Source organism: Pelodiscus sinensis, chromosome 1, assembly GCF_049634645.1.
Source record: "Pelodiscus sinensis isolate JC-2024 chromosome 1, ASM4963464v1, whole genome shotgun sequence".
Lineage (NCBI taxonomy): Eukaryota > Metazoa > Chordata > Testudines > Trionychidae > Pelodiscus > Pelodiscus sinensis.
The window spans coordinates 184,690,777-184,714,671 of record NC_134711.1 but is presented as its reverse complement, the minus strand read 5'-3'; the positions used below and the strand labels follow the sequence as shown (position 1 = coordinate 184,714,671).

General features: G+C 41.3%; 1 protein-coding gene across 6 annotated transcripts in view; it reads left to right on the top strand.

Moving 5' to 3' along the window:
• Positions 1–23,895, top strand: part of RUNX1 (RUNX family transcription factor 1) — a 249,714-nt gene that overhangs the window by 219,813 nt on the left and 6,006 nt on the right. For all 6 annotated transcript variants that reach the window (XM_006126006.4, XM_075911479.1, XM_075911467.1 and 3 more), the window contains one exon: positions 21,636–21,797. In XM_006126006.4, coding sequence (XP_006126068.3) covers positions 21,636–21,797 — 162 coding nt within the window. The remainder of the gene's footprint in view (positions 1–21,635; positions 21,798–23,895) is intronic.

Below are 23,895 nucleotides of genomic sequence, written 5' to 3'. Positions count from 1 at the left end.
CCACACTGCTAAATCTGCATAGTCATGGATCTAGTGACCTGTCCCAGGGTCACTCCCACAACTCCGCAAGACTCTTTGAGCATGACATAACAGGAGGCAATCCAGACTTTGTGGCTATAGCCTGCAACCTGGACTGCTCACAAATAGCTGCCAGCATGCAAGCACTTTCAACTATGTCTGTATATGGAGAAGAGGGGCAGCCAGCCAGCTACACCTTGGCTCTTACCAGCATTGGTGACCCAATCCTCCCTCCTCCCCAATATTATATTTTTCTCCACACATTTATGCCTAGGCCTCTCTTGGACAATACAAGCTCATATAAAGTCTGTTATTACTTTAATAGAAGTACAGGTTGGACCTCCCTGGTCCAGCACCCTTGGGACCTGACCCATCCCAGATGAGGGATTTTGCTGGACCAGGGGTGGTCATTTCTGGCCCCCTGCCGCCAGACGCCTCCAGCCCTGGCCTGACCATTGCACTCCCAGCTGGCTCCCTGCTCTCGCAGGCCTCACTGCCCTGTTAGCCCTCTTTGCTCTACTGTGCAGCCCCACTGCCTCTGCACACTGGGCTCCTGCTGCCACTCCCAGCTCCTGCTGCTGCACCAGACAGTCCCTCTGCCTCTTCTCACCGAACTCCCACTACTACATCAGGCAGTCCCGCCACCTGTGCGCATACCAGGCTCCTGCTACAGCATCCAGCAGCCCTTCTGCCTTAGTGCACCAGGCTCTGAGTGCTGCGCTGTGCAGCCCTGCTGCCTCTGCACTCCGGGTTCCCGCTGCAGAGCCCGGCTCCTGCTGCCGCTACAGGCAGCCCCTCAGCCTCTGCGCCAGGCTCCCGCTGCCGTGGCACTAGCCCTCCACTGGGACTTTCTAGTCCTGGGACATCCATGGTCCTGCCAGACCACAGATGTTGCCAGACCAGAGAGACCCAGTTCAGAGAGTTTCAACCTGTAATAGACACAGAACTTGTCACCCCAAATGGGGTATCCCAGACACTTGAGTTTATACATATGGAATTAGATAAAGCAATAAAACAAGTTTATTATTGACAGAGAGATTTTAAGTGTGTACAAGCAATAAGGCTAAAAGTTAAAAGGGGTACAAGAAAATTTAAAAAAACACAGAAGTGTCTAATAACAAACTATGTTTAAGCTCAAAACCAAGTTTTCTTACCACATGCTCTCAGCAGACTTTCTAACCAAACTTCTTAAGTCAGATCTTTCCCCTAGTCAAGTGCTGCTTCCTTTGTCCTTCAGGTGCTGTGAATGCAGAGGACAGAGAGAGGGGGAGTGTCTTGGAGTGTTTGTCCTTCCTTTCCATAGTGTCCGTTCCCCTCTTGAAAAACATCTCCAGCTGACATTCAGAGGACAAAGAGTCTATAGGGAAGGATGTTCCCTACTGCTTTTTCTTCATCTGTCTGAGCACCCTCTGTTTCCCTTCCTATTTGATAATTCTGTTTACTGCTTAAGCACAAATTAAGCAGAGCACATATTCCTCTGTGTGAAACAGACCTGTTTGCCATCCTGAGTTTGGAACGTTCTAAGAACAGCGTGTGGTGGAATCTTATATCTTCACGTACCATGTTGCCACACACATTCTATCAGGACATTAATGTCCAGCAAATGATGATACCTCATAAGCCATAATTTGTGCAAAGATTATTACGATAGAGTGCAGAGTGTGGACATGGGACACCTGCTAAACCCACGTAGTCACAGATCCGGTGACCTTGTGTTGATCCAGTGTGTGAGTGTGCAGATATAAAGAATCTTTTCTTATAGAGATTCTTGTAGTGAAACAGTCTGGAGTGCTCATTCTATTTCCCTGTGGCAAATAGGAGTTTCACTTTCTCTGCTTTCCTTAGGAGTAGATTTTATGCCCTAGCTTTTTTTCCTTGTACAATAAAATAGAAAGTGCACGTTTCCCTAGACACATCTGCAGGTGTGTCGTTTACAAGTGTCTGTGTGGACAGAGCTGCTGTAAGGATCATGAGTGTTTATATGGCTCACAGAACTCTCTCCATGAATAGCATAACAAATACACATTGAGCACTACGTGTAGCTATAAATAGGTACACCGCTGCAGCCACCCAGATCATTGGAGTCTGCCTGTCATACCATTCATTATGCAGTGCCTCAGGCAGGGGTGGGGAATCTAAGGCCTGGGGGCCGCATCTGGCCCTCGACTTGCCTGGATCCAGCCTCTGAGGCTCAAAGCTTCTCCCCCACCTCCACCAACCTCTGGTGTGTGAAGGGAATGTGAGGAGTGCCTTTCTCCTTCTCATTCGGAGGCCACGTCTGTGAGGGGGTTTGGAGGTTTTTTTGGGTTTTTTGTTTTGTTTTCTTCTCACTTGTGTGCGGCCCTCCAAATGATTTTTCTGTGGGTCAGTGGCCCCCTACCCAAAAAAGTTCCTCACCCCAGGCCTAAGGAAAGAGGGGATTGATTACATATAAAACAAAAATGTGATTGGATGGAGAAGAGCATAATACATGCTCATTGTCACATATGACCATTCTTCCTCCCTTAACACATCTCCTGAAATATAAGAATTAAGAAACGATATAATAGCAAACGTCCTCATATGCATTGTGTGAAATCTGTACTAGCAAAGAAAGTTGACTTGACATTTTTCACAATGGGTGCTTTCTTTGTGACTCTGTTTCAGAGATTTGTTCATTTTTATCTCTCGACTGAGATTAGGGTTGCTTCCAATTTTGGATAACCATCCTGAGTTAATGGAGCCTGGTTTTCAGAAATTGCAGATCACCCACCCTCTGAAAAATTAGACACTAAGATTTCCAGATGGGGCACTCAAAAATGTCTGATTTATGTCCATTTATTTGTTTATTCTGTTCTGTCCATTTTGGTCAATATACATCTCAAAGGGAAAGTGCTGGCACATGATGACGTATATCACATTAGCAGATGTGCAAGTGAATGAGCCTTTGATGTTATGGCTGATGTGGTTAGGTTTTGTGATAGTGTCAACAAGGTAGGTATGTGGACAGAGTTGACAATGGGATTTGTTTCAGGATTGGTTCCTGGGTTGGTGTTTCTGTGGTGGGGTGTGAAACTGCTGAGCTGGAAATCATGTGCAAATTTGATACCATTGAATGGGTTTGAGTAGGGAATGGCTCACTCATGGCCATATGTAATTTTTCCCTTTAGGTATTCTCCCCTTCTTATCCACATCCACCCTGATTGAATTAGCTCTGATGTAACACTCCTATCCTTGTACCCCCTGCTGTCTGTTTCCTTTGTCTTTCACTTCATGCATCTGATTAAGTTAAGTTGCAGCTCAGGAAAGCATATAATAATAAATTTGTTATATATAATAATAAAATTGTTAGCCACCCAACTCCTTGTTGTTTTTGTTGAAACAGACTAACACAGGCTACGTCTAGACTACAAGCCTCTTTCGAAAGAGAGCGTCTAGACTGCAACCACTTCTTTCGAAAAAGCGAGCCACTTTTTCAAAAGAGAGCACCCAGGAAGTCTGGATGCTCTCTGGAAAAAGCCCTGTTTGCATTCAAGAATGCCTTTTTTCGAAAGAGCACTTTAGAAAAAATGAGTTATTCCTCATAAAATGAGGTTTACCACAGTCGACAAAACTGCCGCGTTCTTTTGATTTAATTTCGAAAGAACGCGGCAGCAGTCTAGATGCAGGGGAAGTTTTTTTGAAAAAAGGCCACTTTTTTTTTCTGAAAAAACCCTGTAGTCTAGACACACCCACAGCTACCACTGAAACATATGCGTGTGAATAACTTTACTCATAGGAGCCGTTTCTTTGACATCTATGAGACAACACGTGCAGAATTGCCATCCACGGTGTTACAACATTTGGGCTCTATTTTACTTAGATTATGAACAATGGTATCACCTAGAAATGTCTGCATTATAAAGGTGACAACTTTATTAATGGACATAAAACCTACCTCAAGAAGGTAGCCAGGTAAAGACTGAAAATCAGGACTTCCAAATTATATTTACCTGGCTTGCATAAAAATATGCATTGATTCTTAGCATGTTGACATTTTTTTATTCCTATCTACAAATACTTTTGCAAGCTCACTTTCAGCTTCTTTATTATTTTAAGTGCATACCTCGCTGCTTGTGCCAGACTATCATGTTGATTCCACTCAGGAGACTCTACCCTTCAAAGCCCACCCTCGCAGCTGCGGCTCAAATTGTCCAGCCAAAAGCATAAAACCAAACAGGTGTGTGTGACAGAAAAATGGCCGCAGATTCACAGCTGTGAGTGCCCTAGTCTATTATTGGAGAGGATATGAATCGGCTCTGAACTGGAGCCGCAGCAGCCAGCCTACTGACTTTCACTCAGCAAGGAAGCATGGACACTGACAGTATGTGTGACAGAAGCAGAGGAATTGCAGAGAGAATCATGCATGGCTCAGTTAGCTCCCCTGGGACAGAACAGTCATTCAGTGGGGTTGTGGTAGCCACTAGGAAACCAGGGCTTCAGAGCCTGCTTCTAGCCCATGAGAGGTGCACAGAGCCCTGACTGCGGTATCAGGGAGAAATCACTAGAAGGTAAGGACAGCAGTGTCTGGGGCAGCCAGACTGGCTGTAGAGATCTAGAGCTGTAGCTGCTGTTCCAAATGGTGTCGCCATTAGCGAATCACACACAGGACACAGCCACTGAAGGGTGCAGAGAGGCAGGGCTGGTGCATGTGAGAGGACAAGAAATAAAGAACAGTCTCTTACTCTGACACTTTTGTGTGTCACACAGAAATAAACTGAATCTTTTCGCAAAAAATAGAGCAAATGAAGCTACATGAATGTGGAAAAGGGCCCGGAGGAGGTGGCAAAACTTCTATCCTGCGCGTGTGACTGCGGCTAGGAATCAAAGCTTAGTCTCTCATCACACTCCCGTGTATCACACCTTTATGACAGCTGTGCCTTCTTGGCTCTCACAGAACCAACAGTATAGTATAGTGTGTCAAACAAGGGGTAGAGACCATGGATAACCAAACCTAACAGAGAGGTTTGTTAGTCCCTGATTCTAAATTGCTTCCCTGACCTGTCACGGGAGTGATCCAAAATACGGCCAAATGCAGATTAGGGACTAGTTCAAAGCAGGTATCAGGAGATGGAGAAGAGAGAGTAAAAACTGGTTTTCCTTGAAAAGTGAAGGAAATGTATCAGAGAGTAGGCAGCTGTGTTAATTCTTGTGCTTGTTGGGTCATGTTTATAATCTCATAAAGCCCCATGGAAAGAGAATGATTTTGTTTTGTGAAAATAGCTGGTACAGAATGAGTGTACATGGGATTTCTATACATTAAACATTTCCCAAAGATGTAATTCATTCCCTCCTGTGCTGTGAATAAAGCAACTTTTCAAGAAGCACTACTTACAGGCAGCACATATACAAGGGCTGTTGGAACAAGATAGGGCAAACCTACATGTGTCTATGCTAGCTGCTCCACCCAGCCTCTCATCTTTATATGACAAAAAAATGTTTCTAATAACCCAAACAGGCAGGGTCTGATCTGCACAGACAGTCTGCAGGCATCAGCCCAAGAAGCTGACGGTTGGCTGGTACATCCTCATCTGATTTATGCTGTGTGTATGTTAAGCCTTAAATTGTTGAGTCTCTGGCTGACTGCAGCAGTATTACTGGATGGTTGGTGCATGTTTTCAGCTTACAGAGCTGGCTCTGATACTGGAGTTGTTGGTTCTGAATCCGTTCCAATCTCACACCTGTCTGAAACAATGAAGGCCTTGTTAGACACATCTCCAGCAAAGGCTGGCTGTCTTCTTATTTTTCACATTTGGAGAGTGGGGGAAAAAATAGGAGACTGAGGAAATGCGGTTTCTTTAATAGACACATTCTTGATCCTCTGATGCAGCATCCTTTTTTACTTTTCTTTTTAATTTTATGGGAAAATGGATTTACAAAACAAAAACAGTGGAGCTCTTGTACAGAATGCAGCTTAATCCTGATAGTAAAACGTAAGGGAGTGTTGCTCTCTGAAGGGCAATTTTATAGAGGATGTCCTGGGGCTGCTTGGACATGGGAGATGTGCATTGAGTTTGTCACACAGTCAGTGAAAACGTCCCTCCTCCTGCTTTAATATTATCAGGATCTTCCCATTGATTTGTCTTGCTCTTCTGCTGCTGCTCCTTCCTCTTCTTGAAAATTTAGTGCTTGGGAATGAGGTGATACATTTGACAGGCTTGAGAACTGAAATCCTCTATCTATTGACACAGAAGTGCTACAAACATGGGCAGGTGTGAAGCAGGCTTCCCTTGACCGTCAAGTCATCTTCAGACAATCTTTGGTTCTCTGTTTTATTGTCTCTTCCCCATCCCAGGTCTCCTGTTCAGATATCTTAGGCCAGGCCTATACCTAAAATAAGGTCAACCGAGCACTATCACTCATACCCCTGCCAGAGGTATCAAGCCAATCAAAACTCTGGTGTAAATACCAATAGACTGACGTAAAAATGCTTCTATAGCCTTGCTACTGCCTCTGGACTAGGTGAATTAACTACAGCGAAGGCAAAACCCCTTCTGTTGCCGTAGCAAGTTACGAGCACTATGGCACTACAGTGGCACAGATGCAGCATGATAGTAGTGTAGACATAATAGATTTGTAACCTTCAGAGACTCTGCTATTGTCCTGCATATTAAAACATTGTCAGAGTCAAGTTCTGATTTGTTCTCTGGCTCTGTTCTTTTCCTGTTATTGATTTTAACCCTGTCCTCTTCTTGAAAATTTAGTGCTTGGGAACTGCTGCACCTTTTTAGTCAAGGCCTCTGAGATGCGGAGGAAAGGGGCTCATGCCTCTTCCGGATTTAATTTCTGTCAGGTATGCTAATAGCAATGATTCCTCCAGTAGAAGGGTGGAGAGGAAGGATTGTCTTGTGGTTAAAGCATTTGACTGGAATTAAGGAGATATGTGTTTCCTTTCTAATTCTTCAACAACCTTCCTGTGAGGTCTTGTTCTAATTACTGGATCTGTCTTGATTCCCATCTGTAAAATGGTGACAAAAGTATTTCCCTACCTCATAGGCATGTTGTGAGGACACAGCCACTAATGTACGTGCGACACTCAGACATTATGGTGCTGAGGGTCACAGTACACATGGAAGATTGCTTATCTACACAACAATTTTCCTTCCATCTTTTTTTCCTCCGTTTATATCCCGACTCCTCTATTTTCTGCCTATATCATCACTGATCCTACTGACCCTGCAGAAATGAATGTGTATATGAAGAGTGGAAAGAGAAGAGGTGACCCTTATGCTACAAAGTCTTTTATTTCTCCCTGCCTTCCTTTTTACTGATCTCTCTCGACTCTTCATACAAATTGATCAATATGTATGCTACAAGAATGTTTTTGAAGGAATGGAAAAAAGACATTTGTATTGGAAATGCCATTTGTTTGCAGTAAGGTTTGAAAGAGACTAAGGATATGTCTATACCACATGGCTATTTCGGGATGCCTCCAGTATCCCAAAATAGCTACTCCATGTCCTCACAAGCCACCCATTATTTCATAACATTTTTTGAAATAATGGGCACACTATTTTGGCATCCCGGTAAACCTCATTCCACAAGAGTTAAGGGATGTCTCGAAATAGCGTGTTATTTCGAAATTTGGTGCTGTGTAGACACACTAAATTTTGAAATAGCCTATTTCAAAATTCAATCGAAATAAGATATGCAATTTGCATAGCACAAATTGCGTATCTTATTTTGAGTTTAGGGTGCTGTGTAGACATACCTGAAGTTAAGTGAAATCTGTGGATCCAATTGCCAGCTGATATAAACTGGCATTGCTCACAGAGATCTATGCAGAGCTGTACCACCTGGGAATCTGGCTCTGTATCTTGACAGGGTGGTCTGCAGCATAAAAATAAATGATTAACCAGCGCAATAAATGAACATAAAGACAGATGTTATTATATGCTTTTGTTGGTACTTGCATTTTCTTGTTTAAAAATACTGCAAAAGCCCTGAGGTGGTCAAATGCAGACAGGAGTGCGATGTTATCTCGCACCTATAAACCCTGCTCTGAGTCCACTGGTGGCCAGTATCCAGAATGACTGTTTTCAGACAGACTAGGTTGTACTAAGTACAAATGGCGCTTTCTGTCTTTAGTAAACAGCATTTTGCTCCAGGGCCTAAATCCTTCAAACATTTGCCTAGGTAATTGTCTGCTTTTGCCTTTTAGTGTCTCATCATCAGCTTATCTATAGGTTCAAACTGACTAAATGAGCATGTAAGGATAAGGTGGGAGCAAGCCATTTTGTATTTAATTCACTTGCAAGAGAGACTAACACAGCCGCAGTTAACGTACCGTTTTGGGATCATGTTAACCAAAAAATGTATAATATGGCACTTTGCTTTAAAGGGATTTAAATTGGCTTCTTTCAGTCACTTTGCAATTTTAGATCATTTTAAAAAGAGAGCCAAAACAGCTTTGATCAGTTTTGTTTTACCATTGTTTATAAGAACTCTTAAGAGTCTTGAAAATGAAATCCATTTCCTGACTAGATTTTTTTTCCTCCTTTGTACGTACAAACTAGGTTACATATGAGTGTCAGCCACTTCCATTATTTTCTCCCTTTAGAAAGAATGGGTTCTGAAGTATTTATTTTTCAAACGTAATATGCATGTGTGCACACTCACACACAAACACACACACACACGTGTGTACTCACACACACGCACACACACAAGAATTTCAGTACCTTGCACAAAGGCATTAACAAAAATGTACAGTAGGTCAAATTTGGGATTCATCTTCTTGACATACCCAAGGAAACTGCATATCAAGATTCCTTCAGCTTTGGGGTGGTTTCTTAAAACATAGAACAATAATTTTCCAGTGACTTTATTCTACACTCCTTACCTTTGCAAAACTGTGGTCTTCAATACATTCCGGGGGGACTTCAATGGGACAATCAAGATTATAAAGTTTTAGATACAGCTGTCTATTTGTCACTATCCATGGCTATAGTAAGAGCTGCTATCTTACTGATACTTCCCAGCGGAAAGTCTGGTCACATGACATCATTTGAGACACAGGAAGTGCAACTCAGCTTACTGAAATGTGGAGGAGTAGAAGACCTTCCAAGTTGTTTGAAAACTGTTGTGGTTAGTTTATCAATGGTTTAATGCAGATAATTGTGTATTAGCTACACAAATAAACAGAACATAGAATAGTTTTCCTTATCCATGATGATCTTTGTAAAAAACTATATCCTTAGATTGTCAAAGTAATATCTTCTTGCTCCTTATTAATGTTAATTATTCATTTTTTTCATATATGCCATTTTGCAACATTTTAAGTCATTTGTAATATGATTCCATGATGAAATGGTTATATTACAATTTTCTGTTAACAATACTTCTTTAGTTCCAGCTAGATTTAGGTTTATTTTCATTCTCTAGTCCATCGTAATGCCAAAACAGAAATAAAGGCCATTCTTTTCAAACATAAAGACCTAGGCTATGTCTGTCTACATTGGCAAGATTTTGCGCAAATACTTTTAACGCAAGAGTTTTTGCATTAAAGTATTTACGCAAGAGAGCGTCTATACTGGCATATGCTTTTGCGCAAAAGATGTGCTTTTGCGCAAAAGCATCTGTGCCAGTGTAGACGCTCTCTTGCGCAAGAAAGCTCCGGTGGCCATTTTAGCCATCGGGCTTTCTTGCATAAGAAATTCATGTTGCCTGTCTACACTGGCCTCTTGCGCAAGAACAGTTGCACAAAAGGGCTTATCCCTGAGCAGAAGCATCATAGTTCTTGCGCAAGAAGCACTGATTTCACACATTAGAACGTCAGTGTTCTTGCGCAAGAACTCCCCGCCAGTGTAGACAGGCAGCATGTTTTTGCACAAAAGTGTCTGCTTTTGTGCAAAATCATGCCAATGTAGACACAGCCCTAATGTTAGGAGTATAAAGCCAATATTTCATCACTTATATTAAATGGCCTGTTTTTCAAATGGGTGGAGCCCCTATGGCACCCACTGAAATCACATTGCTACAGCTACAATGACTACACATGAAGGGGAGTCAGTGGGAGCTGAGAGAGCTCTTCACTTTCAAAGCTCAGGCCACTCCTTTAGGGCCTAACTCACCTAACTTTGTAGATGCTGGCCAATGGTTCCAAAGACTTGTGCAGGCAGTTCATTTTGTGCACTTCGGCTGAAAGTGTCAAAAAGTGACTTAGGAGCAGAAGCTCCAGGTGCTTTTGAGAATCTCGCCCTTTGACTTGAAGGTTTATGACCTATAGTTCCTCTGACTTCAGATTTAGATTTGTCCTGATCTGAAATTAGTCAATCTAGCACTGAAAGTTGAATTGCAAAGTTAACATTAATATTGAACTAAACCCAGATCCATGTGTGGAGTATCTCTTCTTGTATGATCTGGGGATAGAGGAGAGGCCATTAAACAAAAGTAAGTTTTAACTTTCCTTTCTTTTCCTACTTTCTATCTCTAAATGAAATACTCTGGCATTTTCTGATGGCCTAAAGCATCACAAGACACAGCCTTCTGTGACTTCACTGGTGCAATAGGGCTGCATGGAATTTCTGATATCCGCAGTGTTACAATAAGATGCATTCCTCAACTAAACAGGAAGTGCCAGAGGATTTCACAGAGAGAGAAAAGCATTTCTTAAAAGGTATGTTAAATGTATTTATGGGTTGAATGTGTCCCACAGCCCAGTTAGTTGGGGCTTTCAAGCACATTTTTTTGGGCTTAACTCATTTTTCATTTCAGCTTTGCAGATCTTCTGTAAACCAGTTTGATGTAAATCATTAGCTCAGTGCTTACAAAACCAGAGACTTTTATATTGTTTTCAAGAACTATTGTTTTCTTCACAAGTCACCCTCTTCATTTAGTACTTTAATGAGCAACAGTTTCTCAATTATCTATTTAAAAATCCATGGTACAGTCTAAGCCAAAATAACTTTAAAAATGCATGTTCAGAAGAGAGAGACCTTACTTCACCTTGTAAATCAAAGCTGTATGAGAGAGATTTCATACTACTGTGCTAGGTATCATTTATCTCAAGGTGACTTCATCTGTGAATGTATGAAGGTTGCATTTGATATGGCATTTACTTTCTCTAAGTCAATAAAATGAACCAGTCCATCTTTAGATCATCAGAGGTCTGCTTATTAACAAAAGGTTTTTTTAATCATGATCTGTGTTGGAATTTAAAAGAATCCAGATGGATTTAATTTGCCTCCCTGAATAAAAGTTGGGGGGAGGGTAGATATTCCGCTGCTGTGTACAGAAAGCGCTTAGATGAATTCCATATTATTAGTTTATGTTCTCTCTTCTGAGCATGAGGAATGAGATCTTGAAAGTGTAAATGACTGTTATCTTCAAAGGCCTCTTTTATAGTGACAAAGGTCTACCTTGCCAACCTGTATTATTAGTCTATTCCAATCCTAATTAGTTCGCATCAAGGTCAGAGTTTTGTGGTGAATAAACTGATTGCAAACTCGAGAGAGCAAGTTTGTATTTCAGCAGCTTTCATGTGGAGAAGGGGGGGGAGAGAGTGCTGAAGTTATGAAAGATGAGATTAAGGAGTCTTTAGATGTTCACTCTAATATGGTGTAATTAGTTCACATCTTCAGGAGCTACCTTCTGAGATACCTGGCCCCGTGTTGTAGTCATTCCTTGATAACTGTGTCCTACAGCAGTCTGTACAGACCCCTTGAGCTTACTTGCTTCTTTGCTACTCTTTATTTCGAAGGGGAATAATTCCTCTGAGAAATGTACAACCTCAAATTAAACAGTCTTCAGGCATATATATAGAAATAATAACCTATTCCACATGAATTAAAACCAGACTCTAGGCCTTCATGACTGTCTTTTTGAATACAAGATCAGTCCCAAATCATTATATGACATTTCAAGAAGATCTCTTAGCATTGGGACATTATGTTTCTAGTAACCCTTATCCTAGGGCTGCTGAGAGAAGGAACAGCATGGTGGATGTATGAAATGCAATTTTCTTGGAGAGGAAGATCAGAGCAACACCACTTCCCTTAATGACACCTCAACTTCACCTGCACCATTTCCTGTAGACAGGCACCAGAGGGCAATTAGAGGATTCACTGACTCTAACCTCTCTTGTGAAAGAACAATATTGTAGTAGCCACGAGGAGACAGGATGGTATTGTGGTTAGGGCATTGAACCAGCACTCTAGGTATATGGTATATTTGCTTTGCTGAACTGGAGTCTGGATTACCTGTGCACTCCAGTTTCCCATATGTAAAACTGAGGATTGTAATCATATTGTCCTTCCTCGCAGGTGTGGTGTGAGAGTAAACTCATTAACATTTGTGAGGTGCTAATAATGGAACCCACACACCTACGGAGTGTGGTTCACTGTCCCATATAGTGGCACTTAGATCACTTACAGAGAGAGAGAGACTGAGTTTGCTCTACAGTCTTAGCTGAGAGGCAGCTGGCTTTTAGCTCAAGCTGTAGAGGCTCATGCACTAAGCTGCAGAGGTTCCAGGTTCTTCCTGTTGGCATTACACTAAAATTCTGCAATTAAAAGGCCTCATAAGTACCTAGATAAACAGAGGTTTGAAGCAATGGAGCTGAAAGATGGGCCAGTAACAATGTTTGTTCTGGATTAGTACACTGCCTGATACTATGGGGTCTTAGTGTATGATTGGGGCTCCTAGGAGCTACAGGTATACTATTACTACTACTAGTGGTAGTAGTAATAGTAGTAGTAATAAAGCTTGGTTATATGCCAGGCCTTATTATAAAAAGTATAGCAATAGCTTGTGTGAAGCTATCATGGTAGTCAAGATACTCTTTGACTCTTAGAACTGTGATTTTCCTAGCTATTCTTTTCATGCACTAGGAGAGAATGTGGGGCGGAGGGAGGAGGATTGCAACATGCCGGAGTCTGTATGAACGCCAAAAAAGTGGAAGGACCAGGTTGAATTCTTTGATTTTACTTGTTGTCAATATTCTTTTTTGGGGAGGGTGAAGAAGATTGGAGGTGGAGGGGCAGAGAAGGAAGGGAGTGTTTTGAATAAGTAAATAAATCAGTCTCCCAGGTGAGTCATACCTCAGAAGACAGAGAACAATGCATCCTTACTTTACAAAACCCTAGCTTTCTGATTTCTGTGTGTCGCTGGCACTGTCAGACTCTGCCATTTGCACACAACGCAATCGTGTTCTTCAAAGCAACAGTGACGCCAGCCCAGAAACTGTGTGCTTACTCAGTGGGAGAGATGGTTTATATTTCATCTGAGAAGCTTATGTACTCACCTGCTAGAACGGCACACACATTGATTGTGAAATCACAGCTTTCACAGTTCGGTGCTTGCTCTGTTGCGCCGCCCAGTGTTGGCATCGGGTTAGCAAGAAGACCTGTAGAGGAGTCCCACGGGCCCCACACAATTAGTATTTCATAAGCATTCTTCCATTATTGTTATGTATGTATTTATTTGGCAGTGCAATACAGCATGCAAGCTGTTCTCTGCTTCTAGCTTGGGCAGTTCATTAGGGAGGCGGTAAGCCTCAGTGTAGGAGAATGGAAGAGGCAGGATTTAATTATTACTTTCTTCCATTGCCTATGGTATCTTTTTGGCATTTTAGCTGTTTTTCAGCATTTGCTTGCTGGCATGGCCTGGAATAGAGTAAAACACGGTAACACAAACTGCTCAGGAGAGCTTGTGTTTTCTCTCCTGTAAGAGGGAAGCTCTACCAAGCACTCTCATCTGGCCACAGCATGACAAGCACACCTGTCTTAGTTTTCTCTCCTTCTGAGTCCCCAGAAATAGTCCTCCAAAGCATCTGCCCATGGGTACACATCGCCTGTGTGGTATGCATGTATGCCAAAAGTGCTGTGATGATGGTGATATTAAACTGCTCAAGTCCAAAGCAGCCTGCGAAAAGTTTCAAAAGGATCTCTCAAAGTGGATGACTAGGCCACAAAATGGCAGATGAATTTTAATGGTGATAAATGCAAAGTAATGCATATTGGAAAACATAATGCCAACTGTATGTACAAAATGATGTAATTAGCTATTACCACTCACGAGAGAGATATTGGTGTCCTTCTGGATAGTTCTCTGAAAACATCTACTCTATGTGCAGCAGTAGTCAGAAAAGAAAACAAAATGTTAGAAATCATTAAAAATCAGATAGAAAATAAGACAGAGAATATCTTATTGCCTCTGTATAAGTCCATGGTACACCCACATCTTTAATACTGCATGCAGATGTGGTCTCTTCATCTCAAAAAAGAAATATTGACATTAGAAAAAGTTCAGAAAAGGGGAACAAAAATGATCAGGGGTTTGGAATAGCTAACCATATAAGGAGAGATTAATAAACTGGAACTTTTCAGCTGAGGGGGGATATAATGAAGGTCTATAGAATCATGATGGGTGTGGAGAAAATAAATAAGGAAAAGTTATTTGCTTATTCCCATAACAAAAGAATTATGGGCCACCAGATGAAGTTAATAGAAAGCAGGTTTAAGACAAACAGGGAAGTATTTCATCATACAATGCACAGTCAACTCGTAGAACTCCTTGCCAGAGGATGTTGTGAAGCCCAGGACTTTAACAGAGTTCAGAAAAGAACAAGATAAATTCATGGGGGACAGGTCCATCAATGGCTATTAACCAGGATGGGCAGGAATGGTGTCTCAAGCCTCTGTTAGAAGGTGAGAATCGGTGACAGGGGATGGATCATTTGATGATTACTTGTTCTGTTCATTCCCCCTGGGGCACCTGGCATTGGTGACTGTCAATGCAGAATGGCACTCATTTCATGGTCCATGGTCTGGGAGACATTTCAGAGTCTCTGCATCCTCTAGAACTCCTCAAACAATTTTAACATTTCACTAACCCTCAGAAGTGCTGAAATAAAAGTAAATATCGGGGCATGGAGCCAGCACTGAAGATGGCCTTCATTAATAGAGTTAATATAATGGAAGGTCTACATGAGCTAATCTGAGTGCTCCATGCAATCAGAAATGTCCAGTTCACAGTGTGCTGTGAAGTGCATATAAAATGGGGGTTATCTTGCAGCTCCCACAGAGGAAGGCTGTGAAGTCAATGTAGAACAGGGAACTTAACTGTAAGTATGTAATAGCAAGGGCGCGGTGGCAGCCATGATCATTCTCAGAACCGTTGTCACCCATTGAAAATCTAAGGAGGGGATTTAGATGCTCAACTCCCATTCATTTCCAATTTTAAATTGGAATCCCATATATTTCCTCGCTGTTGTACTGGGAAAAGGGTCTGTGGTGTGACAGAGCAGCTTAGTAGTTTCCACCATGTGTCATGCTCAGGGAAAGCACCCTGTACAATGAAAGAGCTGAGGGTGGAATTTTTACCGTTTGCTCTGTAATTTTCCAGTTCCTCATACTCCAGCACTGAAAAGTGTTAGAATATTTGCCTTGTGTGTCCGCTGCCAGTGATGACCTTGCCCTTTGGAAAGTCCCACCTTCTCGAAGCCACTGACTAATCTTTTCGGCTGCTTAGAAGTGGCACCGCTTTCCAAAGTGCTGCTGGAGGTTGGGATTTAAGGTTTTGTGATTTGTTGGGCCCCAAGTTGGTGGAAAGGGAGAGTAATAGAGCCATTTTGGTCACGTGGCTGGATGTGAGATCAGGTTAACTCAAAGTCAGATTGTAGGGCCCAAATCTGTCCTTTTGCTCACAGAGTTGGAAAGAACAAATAGAAGATGTAAGATGATGAGGATGCAATGGAGGAAGGGGAGAAAGGAATGTAATCGATTGTGCAGAAATAAGGAAGAGCAAAAGAAAAGAGGCAGAGCGGGAGAGAAATAAACTTCTCTGTGTGAATGGCTCTCATCAAGACCATTTCTGTCTTACACTGAGAGGGAAATTTTCACTAGGAGAACTGCTTTCCTTTGGGAAGTTTGACAAAGCATGCAGGTGGCGGGGGGAATGAATAGTGGAGTGAGTGAAGCTTTGTAAAGTAGTTAATGGCCCCAGTCATTTCTTATCTCCCTGTGGGATGACATTAGTAAGCCCTTGCTTAGCTATTGAGATGGGCTCCCAGCCCTCTTTCATCCCATCATTTGTGCCAGATGTTCCCTTTAAAGTGCTATCCAGTAAAGGAGCTGCAAAGCTTGATGCTATGGGACTGGTAGAAATGTTTGCATGTGACAGAGATATTTTTGCAACTGGAGAGAAATGGCTGGCAACAGCAGAGGCTGTTTCACATTTTGTCTGCAGCATGCTCTGCTGGGGACTGACTCATGTTATTATGGAATTTTAACTGATACAGATATCTGGCAAAGCAACTGCTAGCTACTTGTATATACTTGTGAATGACTCCCTTTTACCCATTGACCCTCGTGCTGTAAAATCATTTCTGGAAGACAACATGCCAAGATAATAAGACTTTTTAGCTAGGTATGTATTGTTTGTAGGAATGAAACATTATTTTCGTGGTGCCTTTGAAATTTACCCTAGTTTAGTTAGTGAAGTCCAGATAAAATGCACGCCTATCTAGTCAAGGTACCCCTCAAGTCATTCTCAAGACTCGCACCATAAAGTACTGACTCACATCCTGCAGCTCCTTGCTGTAGCTTCCAGGAAACACAGTTTCATAGTGAGATTTGGCTCACATTGCTCCACTTGGCTAAGATCAGACTGCATGTCTGATCTGCAGTGAAACACTGAGCGCTGTGGCACAAACCAGCTTCAACCGCAACATATCCTACCATACCCTATCCTATCCTATCCAACATAGACAAGACAGAAATTCATGAGTTAAGTTCTCTTCATTCTCGTAGGCACCGTGGTACCAACTCTCTGATTTCCATATCTGACTGACCATTTACACCTGAAACATCCAATGTCATTAAGGTATGATTAAGTTTTAGATTGTAAGATCTTTTAGGTAGATTCCCTCCCATAGTTCAATATGGGTGGTTGTTTTTTTACCTTTAGAAATGAGTGGGCAGTGAAAACAGAGCCACCTAGTGCCACAACAAAGGGATTAAATCCTCAGCTTGGATACATTGGCACAGTTCTACTGAAGTCTGTGAAACTGTGTTGATTTTCACCCGCAAGGAGACTGAATACACATAGGGAACAGAGCTGCTACGTCAGAAGACACTACTTTTTCAGTCACTTTTCAGAGGCAGCTGCACTAGACAGGTTGTGGGCTGTGCAGGACTAGTGTGTTACAAGTTTAACATAAGTGGCTTAGGCAGATCTTAGTATAGCTGTCTGTGCAAGATAGGGTTTTGCATCGGGGCTTAAAGTCAACTTTACTACTGTTTGCAGTTGGGATCATACAGTACTGGAAAATCACCACTGTTTTGACAATGATGATCCTTCTGTAGTGCAGTGCTTCGGTGCCAAGCTCACATTAGCTGAAATACTCGCTAACAATTATGGGGCCTGTGCTGGAAGTTCTCTAGCGCCACCAAGTGACAAACCATTGCCAGGAATTCTCAGGTGGAAAGGCAGAATTACCAATGTTCTTTGAAGATGCCAAGCTTCTGCAAATACTTTGATTTCTCACAGCAATAATAATTAGAAACATGCTAAATAAGAGACCACAGGGAGCAATGTGGGAGGGAAGAGATTTTAACCCTCCTGTCTGAGTCTTTTACCACAGCTTATTTTATTAACCATTAAACATTATGCAACATTGGCACTGTATAATTATAAGTTGTTTTTTAAAGCCAAACATCATAACTTTTTTCATGGCAATACAACATGATGAGGCATGAAAGATGGTCCAATACCTCATGCTTAATAGCTTGTTAGGCAGGAGGCTGAGAGCTAGTGACTACACAGCAAGGTGTGAATTACTGCACTGTAATTATTGCCCTGGAGGGTTTTATTGCAATTACTAACCGCTTTCATTTTGTGACATGTATTTTCTCGTACGCTGAACAGTAGAAATGAAAGTACTTGCTAATAGGAGATATTCAGAAAGATGTGGGCCCAGATCCTCAAATCGGTGTAAACAGGTGCAACTTCACTAACTTTGTGCAATTTCAATCTCCTTTTAAATGATTCTGCAATCTTATTTGGCAATAAGATCCTGAAGACCCAAAAGTCCCTATTATAGCCTTTGGATTTAAACCAGAATAGCTCTGCAGATTCTTTTGGAGTTACTGTGGTTTGGGGAGAAATTCATATTTTTTAAAGCATATTTTTATATATTTAACTTCTCTCTCCCTTTTGTGTGCATACTCGCACACAAAAAACACACTCACTCATTCCTTCCCTCCCTCCCCAACACACCCATTCCCCCGCCCTAAGTTACTACATTATAAGAAATTTAAAACTTTACTCTGGGGGAGAGAGTGGTGAATTTGAGGAAGGAAAAGTATTTCTTTAAACAGCCTCCTTTTGCCTCAAGCTGTATCATTCAGTGTGGTTTAAGTTAAGATAAACTGAAAGTTTACCGTTGGGTCCTAAAGAAAGGAGGCTATCAGAAACATTTCTAGCTCCCTTTGAAGTCAGTGGAAGTGTTCCCATTGGCTTCTGTGGGGGTTGAACAAAGTCCTAAATACTGAAACAGTGACAGAATTCTCCCCTCTCTCTCAAAAAAAAAAAAAAAACACCTACAGAATTTTCCAGTGCTATTTTTGTCACTTTCTTTGTTAGTAAATGACTATGAAAAAAAGTGTTGGATGGATCAGTGAGTTTCTAACCCAAATATTGTGGTTATGTGGCATTTGTGTCATTAAATGGAACTCTATTTACTAACCAATCAGAGCTCTTCATTTTTAAAGCCATTCTAGGACAACTGCTAATGAAAATTATGTCTTTGGGAATTCAGGTAACAAAATATACGGTTGATTAGCAGTCCCATCCACAGCAGGTCAACAGTAATTGACAATGGATCTTTAATAGGCTAGGTCAAATATATTGGTAATCTCTGTCCAGTTGTGAGTGGGCAGCATCTGCATTGCAAAAAAATCCCACTCTTGTGTTTCTGGTCAGGGCACAGCACTGAGGTAGTTGTACTGGCATTAAAAGAGGGGTAGAGTGTGTATTTCAGTTTTCAGCTTGCTAACACCAGTTTTTGAAAGCCCACTAGGGACCTCCTTTGTAAAGAAAGATTTGTAAATAACAAATCATGTCAAACCAACCTGATAGCTTTCTTTGATCAGGATAACAAGCCTTGAGGATAAGGTGGAAGCAGTAGATGTGGCTTATCTAGACTTCAGTAAGGCATTTGATACAGTCTCACATGGCCTTCTTATCAATAAACTAGGGAAATACAACCTAGATGGGGCTGCTATAAGGTGGGTAGATAACGGTTCCCGGAGAGTAGTTATCAGTGGTTCACAGTCATGCTAGAAGGACTTAATTAGTTGGGTTCTGCAGGAATCCATTTTGGGACCGGTTCTTTCAATATCTTCATTGATGATTAGAGAGCACACTTATAAAGTTTGCGGACAATACCAAGCTGGGAAAGGTTGCAACTGCTTTGAAGAATAGGATTATAATTCAAAATGATCCTGACAAACTGGAGAAATCATCTGAGGTAAACAGGATGAAATTCAACAAGGACAAATGTGAAGTATTCAACGTGCGAAGGTTCACATACAAAATGGAAAATTACTGCTTAGGAAGGAGTACTGCGGAAAGGGAGCTAGGGGTCATAGTAGACCACAAGCTGAATATGAGTCAACAGTGTGATGCTGTTGCAAAAAAAAAAAAAAAAGTGAACAACATTCTGGGATGTATTAGCAGGAGTAGCATAAGCAAGACACACAAAATAATTCTTTCACTCTATTCTGCACTGATTATGTCTCCGTTGTCCAGTCCTGGGTGCCTGGAAAAATCGGAGAAGATCCAGAGAAGAGCAACAAAAATGATTAAAGGTCTAGGAAACACGACGTATGAGGGAAGACTGAGAGAACTGGGCCTGTTTAGTTTGGAAAAGTGAAGACTGAGAGGGGATATAATAGCATTTTTCATACACCTGAAAGATTTTACAAAGAGGAGGGAGAAAAATTGTTCTCCTTAACTTTTGATGGTGGAATAAGACGCAATGGGCTTAAATTGCAGCAAGGGAGATTTAGGTTGGACATTAGGAAAAACTTCCTAACTATCAAGGTGGTTAAGCACCAGAATAAGTTGCCTAGGGAGGTTGTAGAATCTCCATCACTGGAGATTTTAGAGCAGGTTAGACAAACACCTGTCAGGGATGACCTAGAAGACAGGGATTGGTCTTGTCATGAGTGCCGGGGACTGAGCTTGATGAGCTCTCAAAGTTCCTTTCAGTTCTAATATTCTATGATTCTTCTGCGGTGATAGGGATTATAGAACACCTTTCTGATAAAATAGGTTCAAAAGCTGGCTTGTGGGATAGCAGTCTCAGCAGATGCACATGATTTAAATGGGCAAGGAGACCGCATTGTACAGTTTCCCCTCAAGAGTTAGTCCATTTCAGGTGAATAGATATTGTAATCAATGGGACTAGATTGATTTAGTAGATTTGTTCTGTAAGTGGCCTTTCAAGTAACTTTTTAAAAAGCCAGATTAATCTGCTCTGCTTTTCCATAAATCTCCAATTCCAAACAAATGAAAGAAATAAAATATAAATCTCATCTCCATAATACTCAACAAAATAAAAATCTCCAAATGCAGTTTCTTATGGAAGCTCAAAGTCCTTCATCTCAAACTCGAAAGCATCTCTTTCCATGCTGGTATTCATTCTGGGCAGGGTTTCAGCTTTTTGCCAATCTTGCTATTTGCTTCCTTCAGAGAGACAATTAGCCAGTTTCAGTGGTAGGAGAAAATTCTCATTGATGGGAAAACTAGTGACAAGCCATTCTTGTTTTGTGTTATCCCTAAAAGTAAAGGGTAGCCTCTGAAGATAGGAAATTCAGAAACATGTGGGCCCAGGGTAGCCTTTCTACGATGGACAAATTGCTTTTGATCAGTATAAATACTGGCTCTCATCCCTGCTGTAAAACTTTGGTCCCAAACTGAAGCCAAACTAATTCTGAGGCTAAAAAACATTGGTTAACTTTCTGTCCTATTTTTAAATATAAAAGTTTGCATTTCCATCACCTGGAAGAACCCTAAATCTCTCTTGAAAGCCTGCACTCATGAAATATCCTGGTTTCCCAATGTTTCAGTTCCAAGATGCTAACACAAGAACTCCTATTTCTGAAGTTCATCCAGAAGTTGACAGATCTTCTATATTCACTATCTCTAACAAAATCAGTTATCACAGAACTAAGTTTGGGGTTTTTCAAGTAAACCTAAGGGCATTACGCACCCCCATCCCTTTGAACTGGGCACCTAACTCCCTAAATATCCTTCAGAAAGCCCATTCTAAATTATATCACAATTTAGCATTGCTATCTTCTACTCAGTGATGTGTTACTTTTGTGGCACAACAACACTGTGCAACCGAAATACTAACATACCTTGACCATGAACAGTTTATGCTTTGTCATTTAAGCCTTAAGACGCTAAATCAGCCTTTCCCTGACCACAATCAAAAAGCTTCACCTGAAGGTGTCTTAACAAAGGGGCAAGTTTTATCTGAATTGTAATAAGTTTCTGTATAAACCATTTTGTTCAGTTCATATGTTTGATCACAGTGTATAGAGGTTAGCAATAACCTTTCTTGCTAAAATACATCTTTTCCTTTGCAGATACAAGGCAAGTACAGCCATCTCCTCCATGGTCCTATGATCAGTCCTACCAATACTTGGGCTCTATCGCCACACCCTCCGTGCACCCGGCCACTCCAATTTCACCTGGAAGAGCTAGTGGCATGACATCTCTCACTGCAGAACTCTCAAGCCGACTCTCAGGCAAGTACCTAAAAAGTATTTACACTAAAAAGATACCACCAAAGCCATATGACTGTTTCCAAACCACAGTAATACCCACTGGTTAGACTCGCATCTTAGCATGTTACCACCTTTTTACTCAACTCATGAGGAAATACATTTTGAGCCTGAAAGAAAAAGTTTTCAAGTGTTTACTTGGCTTTGCCTGAGTGATGGGGTAATCCAGAATGTCTCTGTCAAAAATCAGAAGAGAAATAAATTTTAGCTGCTTTGAAATGGAAGAGACGCAAAAACTATAAAAATAGTTTAGATAGCTGGAGAGCTGCAATATCTGCCAAGAAATAAATGCCATGGATGCTTCATCTCTGCTTCCTTCCCTCACACTGAATTCAGAGCAGATCAGAGCAGATTAGGGGTATACAGTTGAATAGAGGACAGTCGGGATTTATAAGTGTTGTGTTTCACTGTATCATGTTATGTCTGTTGAATTGCACTGCAAAATTTTCCAGGCCAACATAAAAATGTGTCTCCTGAATGAACACCTACCACCTGGTTTTGTGTCATTTATCATGGTACATCTACTGACATTAACCCCCACATCTTGAACCAACATTTGGGATGTCTCTAGACTACATCCCTTTTTCGGTAAAGGGATGTAAATTAGGCAAGTCGATATTGCAAATGAAGCTGAGATTTGAATTTCCCGTGCTTCATTTGCATAATGGTGGCTGCCACTTTTTTTTGAAATGGGGCTTTTTTGAAAAAAACCCGGCAGTTTAGATGCAGATTTTTCTGAAATAAAACCCTTTTTCAAAAGATCCTGTAAACCTCATTTTTTGAGGAGTACAGGATCTTTTGAAAAAAGAGATTTCTTTTCCAAAAGATCTGCATCTAAACTGCCATTTTTTTCTGAAAAAGCCCCGTTTCGAAAAAAAAGTGGCTGCTGCCATTATGCAAATGAAGCGCGGGAAATTCAAATCCTGGCTTAATTTGCAATATCGACGTGCCTTATTTACATCCCTTTACCGAAAAAGGGATGTAGTCTAGATGTACCCTTGGATATCCACCATCATGAATCATGAATTCTCTAAATGAACGAGAACCCCAGGGCTAACATTCCTATAAGCTCTTCAGAACTTTGCCTTTTGGTGACAAATTTTGGCCTTATTGGAGCAGTTAGTGACCCTTCTGATGTCAGTGGGAGTCCCTAGAGTGATCCACAGTCTATACTGCTGTTGGACTTGTACTGAATTGTGCATTCTTCAAACTATTGTTTTCAAAGATGTACTTATTATCACTTACATATCTCTTCGAATCATCTTAACTTTCCTGGGAAAAGCCACATTTATGCACAAAAACAATAAGGGCCTTCTCCTTGGCAAGGTTGGCAAAGCAACAAATTGAAAGTTTGTGACATAATTGCAGCTAAAATAGACAAAAAAAAGAGTTAGGAAAATTTTCAAACTAATGAACAGAGATATTTTTGAAACACTGTAACATTGGAATTTGTTTTCTGATTTTGCCATATTTACCGAAACAACCCCTACCCTGGCCTGAGGTGTGGAAATGTCAAGGAAACTGGTCTTTCTCTGGGGAATTTGTTGAAAGAGGGGTTATTGACTATCAGGATTATAAAATGAATCTAGAGTCAACCTTCACCATAGATTAGCTGTCACCATTCCATAATACTGTATAACTGCAACTTAAAATTGCAGTGTGATGTTGTGTGGTAGAAGGAAATGTATTCAGGCATTCACTGATCTTGTTAAACAAAAAGGCAGCCTACTTCTAACTTGGCAGATTCAGAAATGAAGCCTATTCCATGTGTGAGAGTTCTTCTAAGAAACATTTAGAAACTCACTGAGGAAATCTGGCTATGTGGCTAACTAGCTTTCAGAATCGGATACTGTAGAATGTCTGTGCTACCTTCCAATCCAGTCAGAGCAGACTGCTTTTTTTTCCCCTTCATCCACAGTGCTCCTTCTGCACACCCACTCCTTTCAGACAGACTCCACACCTTGTCTGAAAGGAGTTGTCTTCTGGAAAGTTTTCTTGTTGTTGTTATTTTAATCATACATAGTTGCCAAGTCAGAGGACTGACAGCTTCTGTTAATCTGAG